Source organism: Salvia splendens, chromosome 2 (assembly GCF_004379255.2).
Source record: "Salvia splendens isolate huo1 chromosome 2, SspV2, whole genome shotgun sequence".
NCBI classification, from domain to species: Eukaryota; Viridiplantae; Streptophyta; class Magnoliopsida; order Lamiales; family Lamiaceae; genus Salvia; species Salvia splendens.
The window spans coordinates 37,384,543-37,397,190 of record NC_056033.1 but is presented as its reverse complement, the minus strand read 5'-3'; the positions used below and the strand labels follow the sequence as shown (position 1 = coordinate 37,397,190).

Here is a 12,648-nt window from a genome sequence, read left to right as displayed (position 1 = left end):
CCTTCTAGTTATAGTAATCATATGCAAAATGTTTCTTAAAAGAATAATAGTAAAAATAAATTAATTGATTAATACTTTTAATGTTTCTTAGTAAATAAGTTTAACTAATGTGTATTGTGGATAGGGGTGGGTAGGTACGGTATACCTTACCGAAACCATCATACCGTATACCTTACCGTAAATTCGGTATGCAAAAAATCATACCATTACCTTACCAAAATTTTCGATATACCGTACTAAAATTCGGTATACCATACTTTTGCGGTATACCTTACTTTCAACATCAATGAAAATAGTTGAGTTTTAGAATATTATTTATATTTTATAATTTTAAAAATATATTAAATATAATGTATTCATAATTATATTTATATTTCACAATAGATTTTATAATTTAAAGATATATAAAATATATTTTATATATAATTATATTTATATTTTACGATATATACCTTAATTTATGGTATATACCAGATTTCGGTATACATCGGTATACCGCAGTATATGATAATTCATACCGTTACCTTACCGAAATATTTCGGCAAGGTATCATACCGTACCGAAAATCACGGTATACCGAAAATTCGATATTTTTGATATTTTTTCGGTACGATAAGGCCGGTATTTCCATATTTCGGTATTTTTCCCCAGCCCTAATTGTGGAGTATATCATAATTAAGAATAAATTTTAGGCTATGTGTTAAATGGTAAACTAATATATATTTTTAATAGTTCACGAACTTAATTTAATTTTTATTGAACTTTGCCATTTGAGTTAGAATAAACTTTTCTCAAATATATCGAGTTTAAATAAGTCGAAAATAAATACTCCATATTTCTATACCAGGCAGGTCATTTATTCAAACTGGAACCAAAATCAATTAAAAAAGCACAAAATGGGTTGGTTTTGGCTGGACTATCATCAACACCATTAAATTAATGCTCTATTATTATAAATTTATAATTATCACACTAAGGTCCGTAACAACTTACATTTTTAAAAAAATAGAATCAAATCATAGTCAATTCGTGTAAATGAGTCTCCTTTTTTAAAAAAAAATCTAATATTCTTCACATAAGCATCAAGTAGAAAGGTCAAGTCAATTCGTGTAAATGATTTCTTTTTTCCAAAATATTTCATTAAAAAATATTCTTCGCAGGGTGCCTTTAATTATTCCTACTGACCCATTCCTTTTTTTTTTATTTTTAAAGGGGTTCATCATATGGCATCTAAATGTAAAATTTTAAATCTATCTGTCAGTGTGTCCATAATGCCATGATTATAGTTCTTTGATCGCACGTAAAATTAGAAGGAAAAAAAATAAAACATTCTAGAAACTGAAATACTATTAGCAACTAGCAACTAGTATCACACCCGTGCTATGCACGGTCCATTTTATTTTCTTCAAAATATGAAATATTGATTTGAAATAAAAAAAATAATATTATAAGGGTTAAAATCATAAATTATTATAAATGTATACAATAATACATTTGAATCAAATGTAGTAAATTTTATTGGTGTATAAACATTACTTATTCTTTAGAAATCTATTTTATAAAAAATTAATATTAAATAATTTAATGATTCTAAATTCTAGCTGTGTCATTTTATTTTATTTTTGTCTGAAATAATATTTATTTGGACAATTTTATTAAATACAAATCAGTCTATTTACACAAAAAATAACTATAACTTATCATTTAATGTTTTACTTTTATTATATTGACTATGCAAAATGTCTATTTTTCATTATTGTCACAAAATTTAAGAGTCTTCCATACATTAATTATTACATAAAATGGTTCCAATGGCATTCAAAATCAAAACAAAAATAATCATGATATAATTTTAAAATTGTTCTAACATCACCAAATTATTTCTCACTGACTTTACATTAAAATGGTCTTAGATGTACAACGTTTTTGCAAGTTTGGGTACATAATACTTTTAGTAGGTCCTCAAAATATTTGTTGTATCTGAAAAGAAGATTAAAATATGTGGTGGGTTTACAATGAAATTATGGAATCATTCTAGTATATTGTTTGTAGTAAAATTATGAGAATTTACTAAATGAATATTTTATTTAAATAAACTACTTTATTGTTGAACCATTGAATGGAAACAATTTATTTTTCCAATAGTATAGCACATATTCACAATTAAACATTTTTGCAAGTAAATTAAATTGAAGTCACACACATAATTCTAGACAAATTCTTCAAAAAAATTTCCACTTTTACTTTTCCTAATTATCAAAAAGTTAAAACTTTTTCACTTTCTCAATTTTGATAAAAAAAATAATAAATTGTGTAAAGATGAGCATGTTTTAGGGATGTCCCAATCCTCTTAAGAATTATTTGAAATATATAGATAAAAATTTTTAACCATATACTGGTGATATTCTAACTATTAGAATTACAGGAAAAATAACCGTAATTGGAATGAAAATTACAATGAAAATAGTAAAAAATTAAACTATAAATCGAGTCTAGAGAAGACTTCTTTCCACAAGACAAATTATGTAGTGCTAGGCACCGACAAGTTGATGGAGCTCCGAGAATCAAGCAATACAGTGATCCTAAAATACACAACAAAATGTAAAGAGTTTGAGAGATGAGGGAGAATGCTTTTATTGGTGTGTAATCCATATACAACTTGATGCTTTTATAGGCACAAAATAAGAATATAGAAAGACATGAAATTAAAGCACCATAAACAATAAACTAAGGTAATGAATGTTATAAGAAGTGAAAAGCCAAAGGGCTCCCCATGATCACATTCCGATACTCACGCCATTTGATAGAGTGTGAATACAATAGGATTAAAATTGAAATGGAGTAATATGGATTGTTAATGAGCTTACTATTTAGGGTATTAGTTAATGGTATTTTATTTTTAAACGTTTATGTAAATGGGTTACAATTATTTGACCTTTCAAATAATAAAAATAAATTTAATTGATATATAAATTTTTAATTAAAATAACATTATTTTAAATTTTTTCAAAACTCCCCTTTTATATATGGAGTTATAATTATTTGACCTTTCAAATAATAAAAATAATTTTAATTGACAGATAATTTTTAATCTAAAAACTCTTCACTTTATTGCATTAATTAATAGAAACACAAATTATGAAGCGGATCATTAATGAATTTAATTTTTCTAGTGACAACCTATTGAGTCTTAAGAAAATATTTTAGCAACTGAACAACATTTGGTTTCAAACTTTTCTTTAATTTAATTAAGTATGATGTATTAACCTTCATTTAATTTAATCTAATTAATCTTTCTAATTGTATATTGTTGAAACTAAAAAGTAGAATCCCAAGTTGGAATTTCTTTGATCTATAATCTTCTTTATTATACACTTCCTAGTCGAGCTTCATTTCATTGCAATATAGTGACCCTATATACTAAAAACCCAAACTCTGAAACCTAAATCCTAAACTCTTAACTTTAAAATATACTCATTATGACCAACAAATGAGCCAGATATCAATAAAATTTTCCCTCCGTCCCAATTCAATTTTACTTTGTTGATCACTTATTCTATTTTGGAGGTTTTAGATCTGTATTCGATATCTTACGTTGGATCAGCCTACTTGATAATCCTTACTGATAGAAGAGATTTTTTTGCATTTTAAATTCAAAAGGCACTAATCAATTTGAAAATCCTCCCTTGCCAGATTGCAAGATCCATCTCCAAGTTGACATGCTCTCAAAGCTTGAAACCGTCCATACCTAGTAATTAGTATGTTAACGTCACTCATTTTTTCAAATTGAGGCTCACTAACTTCAAACATTTGTGTGCTTGAAATCATCTTAATGTGGTATGCATGATTTGTAACTGGATTGCGAGACCAATTTTGCCTCACGAGAAAATTGAGTATACGAAAGATACCCCCTTCCCTAATTAGTGCACCAAACCTTGCGTGTAAAATTTGTGGAATAGTTGCTTGAATCCTATGCCCTGAACACAAAAAAAGTCCATAGCTAATGATTTCATATAACTTGCAAAAACATAACTAAAAAGCACAAAACAACATACCATTCGATCGTGAAGCACACATTCTAAACGCACGATATTGCTTTTGTCTTTAGGAGCGACAACTTCATAGACATGGATACAACAGACTTTGATAATTGAATTAGTTTTTGTTAGTTGTAGATCATCGAGCAAGGTGTGGAATGGTTCCATGGTATCAACCTTGCTACTCGTGGGAATAACAAAAAGATGAAGTTTGAGCTGTATAAGGTGAGTAGGTATGTGTGGATAGATCAAATGTCATATTTATAGGGCAAAAAATGAACCATGAGGCTCTCTTCAAACTTTTCACATTCTCCACTTAGGTTACCCTAATACTAAAACCAAAAAAAATATTATTAATGTTGGTTCCAATCGATTTTCTACTATTAAATTGGGTGTTATATAGAGAATGAAGGGTGTGTTGCAATAATTATTATATTTAATGGTTTGATAAAGATTAAAATGATTTAATTAGTAATCTTTCTCATGGCAGTAACGGTAGCACCACTCGCAAATCTTTGGAAAATTTGGACATGGATTTCAATAGGATACTTTAATTACAAAATTTGCAACTACTCTAATAATGGTGCAATAATCACCCACTTAATCCCATTTATATGAAAAAGTCAAATCTTTTTTTATAAGAGAAATTAAATTGTAGGTTTCTTTTCTTTTCTTTTTTTTTGCATGTGCATAATTAAATATAGGTAAAATATTAGATTGTTGTAAACGGTTGGTATAAGATGTGCATTTGATGCACACAATTTGATGCACACAATGATGATGTGAGTTATTTTTTGGGCAATTAATATGCAATAATGACTAAAATGCAATGACAAATGATTCAATGGAAGACAATGTCTATATAATAGTTTTTATTCTTAAATGTCTAGATTATAGTATTTAAGGTTAAATGATAATTGCATAAATACCTCAAAACTCCCCCTTTAAATATGTATAGATAGATGGTATCATTATGCTTTTGCCTTTATTTTCACTTTTACGTGAAGGAATCAGCCAATCGTGTAGATGGACATTTCACGGTTCATGATAATCACTTGATTATGCGCTATAATTATGTATGAAATTGTATATATTTGTCTCTCTGTAAACAATACTTATATATTTTATTTAATTTTCTTGCTTTTATCTGTTGTAACTTGATTATATGAGTTTAATTCCGTTCTTGTCTACTTTAGAAAAACTGTTATAGATTATTTTAAAATATAAAAAGGACATATGAAATTATATAGTTATACTGCTGGAATATACATGAAAAAGATGGAGTACTAATTTACAACCTTGTGATACTAAAATAAATATATATTTATTTCACTGTCTTGTTGATTAGTGATTGCAACGTAACTTTAAATTAGGTTCATATGTTAGTTTTTTTTATGTTGCTATTGTTCTATTCTTTGTTTCATCAACTTAACTATAACTCACAATATCCACTGAAAATAGGATGCTATGTAAGCATCAATCAGATTTTTTTCTTTTCCAATTCCTGGCTGGGAAGGTAATTAGGGATCAAACTCCAACAAGAATCAAGAAATTTAGTTATTACAAATTGGAATATGAATTTTAGAAATAGCTGGATCAGTTTTAATTGTTCTAGTAAACCGAATAAACAGTACAATTAAATAAATACTCCACAAAATAAAAGTGAAGATTCACAATTAATTTACACAAGATTTTAACTTAAAAGGTATCCTTTATTGCTAAGTACATTACTACCTAATAATGTGTCGTAATTAAATTATTAGTACTGAAAAGAAAGGGGGTTGGTTAAGAGAATCTGATAAATCTCACATTGCTCCTTTAACTACTCGATTTCCATTATTCACCCCTTATGTTTATAGAAGTGTAATCCCCCCCCCCCCCACCCACCAACTATGATTAAATAGTACGAGGGAAAAAATTTGAATAAAATTTTTAGTATATAAAATAAAATTATCTATTGAGCTCATTATTAAATACAACAGTTACATGTTTATTTATAGTCATAATAAATTATTTTCAGACAATTACTACGACAAATGAAATTTCATACTATAAGATACAACGTGAATTTGCTATAGAATAACTGTATAATATAGTAGGATATTAAATTTTTATTACATTTGGAAATTGAAGAACAAAGAATTGTGATGTATATGTCTTCATTACTCACTTTTGTAAGCTAACTTTGAAGAAATTTATTCTCTTAAAATTTTGCTTAAGCATATAATCTGATTTTCCAGCCAATATACAACCTGGATTAGAAAATAAATTAACATAACTGTTTTACCCTTTATCTGCTAATAGAAGAGTTATTTTTTTATCGATCAAGTTTGAAGATACATAAATGCATATGGTGAGTAGTATAAGTTAGTGAAATGCACTCCTATTATTTTTGTATAATAACGTGATCCTGAGACAAGAGACAAGTATTGCAGCTCAAAATAACAAAATGAGACGTTTATTTTTTGTATAATAACGAAAATATATGTTTTTGGCATAATTCTAAAATATGCAATATATATAAACTTATGGGGGCAAAGTGAAATTAAGAGACAGCTGCACTTTCAACGGTACGTAATTTATTTATCTTTTTCTAAACAAAGAGAAGAAAGGCAGCACAAAAATTTCCTAAAATTCGAAAACCCCAGCCAGATCTCTCTCCTCCCATACCTCTCTTAATTAATATCGCCTTTCGCCGGTGATCGATTCAATCTTCGCCGGTGATCGATTCAATCTCCGCCGCCGCTCCAGCCGGAATCTATAACACGATCATTTCTCCGGCGGACACCAGCGATCGGCAGAGAGATGAGTAACACCGAGCTCCTTCAAATTGAGCCTCTCGAACTTCAATTCCCATGTAAGTCTGATGCCCCTTGTGTTTCTGTTTCGAATTTGGGTCTGTCTTAGTGTGCTGGAAGGTTTTTGGTTCAATTTAGTTCTAGAAGAATCCGTGGTTTAGGGGAAATAGTGACGAGGCTGATTTAATTTTTTTCTTTTAGATCCGCACTTTGAATTTTTATGTTCTTGGGTTAAAATCTTTTGCATTTTTGTTGTGTGATAGTTGAATTGAAGAAGCAGATCTCATGTTCGATGCAGCTGACGAACAAGTCTGAGAATCATGTTGCATTCAAGGTAGCTGTTTTGTGTCATTAATAGACTTTATTTGGATTAGGATTTCGTGATGTATTCATTTTGTGAACTTGAAGAGAACACTAGTAAGAAATGTTAATGTGGATTCCAATGTATCTGAATTATCTACCTTTTGGTTTTCTGCTTCTGTATTCAGGTGAAAACGACGAATCCAAAGAAGTACTGTGTGAGGCCAAACACTGGAGTTGTGATGCCACACTCTAGTTGTGATGTTACAGGTCTACCCTTCCCCGTCTCTCTTCCTCTAAATGTTTATGCATGCGCTCACGATTAGATTTACATTTCAACTAAGGATTATGTAAATTCAGTTACTTTTAGATGGAAGAAATTTTCAAGAGGATATTTTGTTATTGCGTCTTTACATAACAGTGTGTCTGGAATCCTTTGGTCATTCATTCAGTTACCATGCAAGCTCAAAAAGAGGCTCCGCCGGATATGCAATGCAGGGATAAGTTTCTCCTACAGAGTGTAGTGGTGAACCCTGGGTTATCTTCAAAGGATATTACTCCAGAAATGGTAATTTTATGATTCTTGATGCAACATATGCTATTAACAAAGATTGTTAGGGCTGTGAATGTTTTGTCAAAGATGCTAAACATATGCACCTGATCTGTATTTAGTTCAACAAAGACTCGGGGAACCAAGTAGATGAATGCAAATTGAGAGTAGCCTATGTTCCACCCCCTCGACCACCTTCACCTGTTCGAGAGGGGTCAGAGGAAGGCTCCCCCCCTAGAGCATCAGTCTCAGAGGACGGGACTGTGAATCAAGCTTCTGATTTGAACATGGTAAGCATTGGATGCTGTAGCATATATTTTTCTAGCAAGAAGATATTTCAGATTAAACAAAGAAGCAATAATCTTTCATTCTCTCTATGACTTTGCAGATGTCAAAGGGATTTCCTGAAACAAATGAAATCACATCAGAGGTTATATTATTCATTTTCTGTTTCTCCTAATGTCTTGTCAGTAGTTATCAAGTAGTAGTAGTTATTTAAAAGTTGGATTCCTGATTGTTGTCTAGCTGGATAGACCCTTTTATGACATTACTCCTATAATATACCTGTCATCTGCATGTTTTAGAAGTTCATGAGTTTGCCGGATTTCATTTAGATGATCTTCGTCCTGACACTAGTAAAGCCGTAAAGGCATATGGATATTCTGTTTGCTGATCGTTGACTTTGGCATGTTTGTAGGTGAAGGCTCTCATCTCAAAGCTGACTGAAGAGAAACAATCTATTATTCAGCAAAATAGCAGGCTTCAGCAAGAACTGGTAAACCTTTTCATGTCTGATTTCCGAGACATTTTTTAAGGTCATGATGAAATATAACGAAACATGTTTAAATTGTTCAACTATGGTAATTTGGTTGTGTGCTAGGTTACCGTGCTCCAACTGGTTTCTGCCATGAATCTTAAAGTTTTAAATGAATGTGACCATTTTGCAATCCAATGATTTGATTTGGCAAACCTTAATTGAGAACCAGCAATCTACTGATGCAGAATGAATGCTAAGCACTATTTACTGACCAATATCATCAAGAAGCCTCTACCATTAAACTAATCAAATTAACAGATATATCTATCTGATCCTGAAAATCACTGAATGCATGCAAACTCGTCTGACTTCTTAAATAAGACATTGGCTTTTTTTCTCTTGACTTCACATGGGGTATTGAAATTCTACCTAGAATAATTTAGTTATTCATTTGGATATGGCATGCAGGACCTCCTAAGGCGTCAAGGTCACAGAAGCACCGGTGGTGTCCCCGTCATGTATGCCATCATCTTTGGCTTGATTGGGATCCTGTTGGGGTATCTTTTCAAGAGAACGTAATCACCCAATGTGCTTGTGTCGCCACATTCAGATATCCGAATCAGTTGCACGCATGTTCATTTTAGGACATTGAAGGGGAATGCATGTCACTTAAGAGCTTAATATATTTTGGATAGTGATTTGTTTGACTGTAGAAACATGGGTTTGGTTGGTTTCTATAATTGTTCAAAGTTCATTTGCTGTGGTTAGCCTTTTTTCAAGGATACATATATACTTTTACATAATGACGACTCGTCTCAAGCTAGCAGATCTGGCAATCCACTCTCTAGAACCTGATTACTTGTACAACACTATGCTTAAGTAAAACACGAATATAAATATGACAAATTGTACACCACTTGTAAATAGAGAAGGGCCTTGAGGATAAAGAATCAATTACATGTATATATATATATATATGATTGACTAGCCTGAACACGGATTTCCATAGAAGGAAAAGTAGGTCCCGTATTCAACCTAAAAACTTTGCGATTCAACCTAAAAACACCAGGTGGAAATCAAAACACTGAATTTGCAAAAAAAGAGCTCTGCAAAGATGATGGATGTCATGATAGGAGAGTGGGATTAGCTTACCAGTTGCATCCTTTTCAGAAGCTTTCAACATGTTGCATCTAACCACGATCTTTCGGAAATCTTCAAAACTAATCTGAAACGGCACGTAGGATGAAAACAATTACTTAATCTCATCTGCAGCTTTAGTGTACATAGCTAAAGCTAATACCATTACCAACTAGAATACACACAATTCTGGAGAAAGCAGAAAGATGTACTGACCTTTCCATCTCCATCACTACCAAAGCAATATATCATATCAGCTATCTCCTTTTCAGACCATGTAAAGTCATGGGTGGCTGCTAGTCGCTGTACGTCTCTTAGAAAGAAGCTCCCTCTCCCAGATTCTGCTAACATTTCGTGTAATCATTCGTAAGCAATTGCGAAGGAACCGGGAAGATGCTAAAAATACCGACATTGATTATTTTTCAAAATGCAAACCACTAGTTGAATTTCTAGAGTATGATGTCTCTGCGTATCAATTGTAAGATTCTATAAATGTATAGCTCTTACCATAGAGATGCTTTGATTGACTTTTAATATAATCTGTACTATACAAATAATCTGAATAATCAAAGAACAAAGTTTTCATTACCATCGAACTGAAAGAAGTGTATAAGCATTTCATCTTCATTCATATTGACTCGGCTAGTTATCTGCTGACCGAAGATGACATGTATAAGAATATGAGAATCGATGAAATCAAATGAGAACTGATATTCTTATTCAAATCACCAGAACGAATAAAATACTAACTGGTTTTCTTCCCTTCTTTCGTGAACGATCCTGAATAGACAGATTTTCTCTTCTTTTCTCATTTTCGGAAGGTACAGTGTTCAGAACATGAGCCCCAGAAGTTTCAGTATCTTGCAAAGATAGCGCAATTGCCTGCAACACAGCATATATGTTGAGAATGCCCACTACGGTTAAATCAGAAACCTTGAACATCTTATAAGCTTAGCACCTTATAACCAACAGAAATTGAAGAATAAGGGCAATATATAAGGGAGAAAATCTTACTTGCATTAAGGCATCATCATCATCCACAAAATCCGTGTCAAGATTATTGGGGCCTCGCTTCTTAGGAATAGTACTATTTTTCTTCATCTGTATCAAGTTCAAGATAAGCCGTAAGGAAATGTACAAATAACACTCAACAGTCATTCTCAGTCACGATGCCAGAAAACTATTAGAGGAACAATATATACGTAAAAAAAGTGGACAAATACATAATGTGTATTGCAATGGCATACACAACTTATTAGCTGTTCAATACGATCTATTATGAACTAGATGTCCTATCACAAATTACAATCCACAATGTATCACATATGATTATGAAGTACATCATCTTTAATATTTGGCATTTACATACCAAATAACAAAATCTGTACTTAATAGCCTTTTAAACACAATAAATCTGGACAAGGTACAACAATTTTACTTTAGTTCTTGTCCAGTGATGTAGCGCCTAGCGGGTACACCAACTTTTCTAGACAAACATGACCAGTCGAATATCACTGCTAACCGTAGAGATTAAACCCCCAGCGACAATGAGATCTAGATCTTGGACTCTGGTTTTAAGGCGGGCAAACATACAAATTCACTATTACTGTAGATTTTGAATTTTTATTTAGCATCTAAGCTTAAACGTACTAAATAGTTTTTATATCAATGCACATGCACTATGCATAAATGTAAGAAATACATCTATATTTACTGATGCAGTACATGATTGTTTTATAGAAGTTCATATACATAGCCCTCCTTGGTTCTGACAATGTATCCAGCTGCCAAGTAATCAAAAGGTAACCTAATCCTAACCAGCCCTGATCTGCTCTCTCCATTCGCACCCAACCAAATCAATCCACCCCGACGACTTCAAAAAAGGATATCCTTCTACATGTAAAACGAATACGATAAAGCACATGAAGAATCAAACATTACAATAAAAACGAGCAAAAGGTTCCCTCACCCTAACGGCCTAAACTAGCAAAAGGTTCCTCTTGCCTCATTCATGCCTACTTTCAAGCAGAGCAATGTCAAGAATTCTCACTTTAAACCTTGTTAGATAAGAAAGAACTCAGCTTTATGACTGCATTCAGCACTACACAGCACATTATCCCTCTAAACCAAGCATGATACATTCTGTTATCATAAAAATTAACTAACAATAAATCAACACTATATGGGAATAGAAAAGTCACAGAGATTAAAAAATAACCAAAATAACCAAGCATAAGACAATATGAAATCAATATACTAAAATACCTATTATAATTACCTTTGTCTTCTTCGAGGGTGAAAACTCGTTATCATCATCATCTTCTGAACAGCTGATTTCCTCATCTTCTTGAGTTGGATTATACTCCTCGTCTTCATCCACAATTTTCTTATTGCCCTTTTTATCGTTACTCTTGTTATGGGTTTTTGGAGCAGATCCCATGAGATTAATTGCCATTTTGCGCAGTCCCAGAGCCTCCATTCTTCTATTATTGTCTTCGATTCTCTGCAATCTCTGCTTCTCATACTCTGATGCTTTCTCCTGATCTAAAGGCGTGTCTTTCTCGTTTGCAGTTCCATTATCGGTTTCCTCCTTCGACGAAGCTTTATCTTCAGATTCCGATTCTGATAGTTTCGATTCAGGCATTTTTCCTGTATTTGGGGTTTGGATTATTGGCTGATGGGATCACAATTTGGATTGTTGGATTTAGGGTTCATTTCAGTAAGGCGGGAGTTTTGTACAATTAGTGACTACTCTGTCATCCAATAAAAATATGGACAATGAATATATCACAAGAATTAAGATAAAATTAGTCAAGCAAGAGAATTAAGATAAAATTAGTCAAGCAAGAGAGATAAAGAAAAATATGACAATGGATATAGCATGAAAATTAAGATAAAATTAGTAAAGTAAGAGAGATGAGGAGAATGGTAGAGAGAATGAGAATGATAGTTAAAATAGGGTTAATTAATAGTAGATCCTACATTATTAAATTGATACAACTTTCCAAAAATGGAATGAATATATTTTAATAGGACGGACGAAAATGGAAAATACACATATTATGGAAA

General features: G+C 31.8%; 2 protein-coding genes across 5 annotated transcripts; one reads left to right on the top strand and one right to left on the bottom strand.

Annotated features, from left to right (window-relative positions):
- Nucleotides 1–6,633: 6,633 nt before the first annotated feature.
- Nucleotides 6,634–9,245, top strand: LOC121792586 (vesicle-associated protein 1-1-like). The gene is made up of 8 exons (XM_042190590.1): nt 6,634–6,894; nt 7,099–7,169; nt 7,324–7,405; nt 7,588–7,703; nt 7,808–7,975; nt 8,074–8,115; nt 8,383–8,460; nt 8,911–9,245. Exons 1-8 carry the CDS (start codon nt 6,843–6,845, stop codon nt 9,019–9,021), a joined length of 720 nt encoding a protein of 239 aa, XP_042046524.1. The 5' UTR covers nt 6,634–6,842; the 3' UTR covers nt 9,022–9,245.
- Nucleotides 9,246–9,329: 84 nt separating this feature from the next.
- LOC121792585 lies at nt 9,330–12,339 on the bottom strand. Of its 4 annotated transcripts, XM_042190589.1 has the most exons (7): nt 11,858–12,338; nt 10,594–10,680; nt 10,309–10,461; nt 10,169–10,229; nt 9,796–9,920; nt 9,595–9,667; nt 9,330–9,498 (listed from the first exon to the last, which is right to left on the bottom strand). In XM_042190589.1, exons 1-7 carry the CDS (start codon nt 12,221–12,223, stop codon nt 9,494–9,496), a joined length of 870 nt encoding a protein of 289 aa, XP_042046523.1. In that variant the 5' UTR covers nt 12,224–12,338; the 3' UTR covers nt 9,330–9,493. The 4 variants fall into 4 exon arrangements, with proteins under 4 accessions (XP_042046523.1, XP_042046520.1, XP_042046521.1 ...); XM_042190586.1 differs by having other exon boundaries at nt 9,330–9,667; nt 11,858–12,339; XM_042190587.1 differs by having other exon boundaries at nt 9,330–9,667; nt 10,169–10,232; nt 10,330–10,461; nt 11,858–12,339.
- Nucleotides 12,340–12,648: the final 309 nt, after the last annotated feature.

What these genes read in the sequence shown, in the direction of transcription:
- LOC121792586 (XM_042190590.1), top strand. Translation starts at nt 6,843, where the DNA reads ATGAGTAACACCGAGCTCCTTCAAATTGAGCCTCTCGAACTTCAATTC. An exon ending in CAAATGAAATCACATCAGAG is followed by an intron (nt 8,116 to 8,382) that starts GTTATATTATTC and finishes GCATGTTTGTAG; the next exon opens with GTGAAGGCTCTCATCTCAAA. An exon ending in GCAGGCTTCAGCAAGAACTG is followed by an intron (nt 8,461 to 8,910) that starts GTAAACCTTTTC and finishes TATGGCATGCAG; the next exon opens with GACCTCCTAAGGCGTCAAGG.
- LOC121792585 (XM_042190586.1), bottom strand. Translation starts at nt 12,223, where the DNA reads ATGCCTGAATCGAAACTATCAGAATCGGAATCTGAAGATAAAGCTTCG. An exon ending in TTAGTATTTTATTCGTTCTG is followed by an intron (nt 10,230 to 10,308) that starts GTGATTTGAATA and finishes TTCGGTCAGCAG; the next exon opens with ATAACTAGCCGAGTCAATAT. An exon ending in ACACTTCTTTCAGTTCGATG is followed by an intron (nt 9,921 to 10,168) that starts GTAATGAAAACT and finishes AAATGTTAGCAG; the next exon opens with AATCTGGGAGAGGGAGCTTC.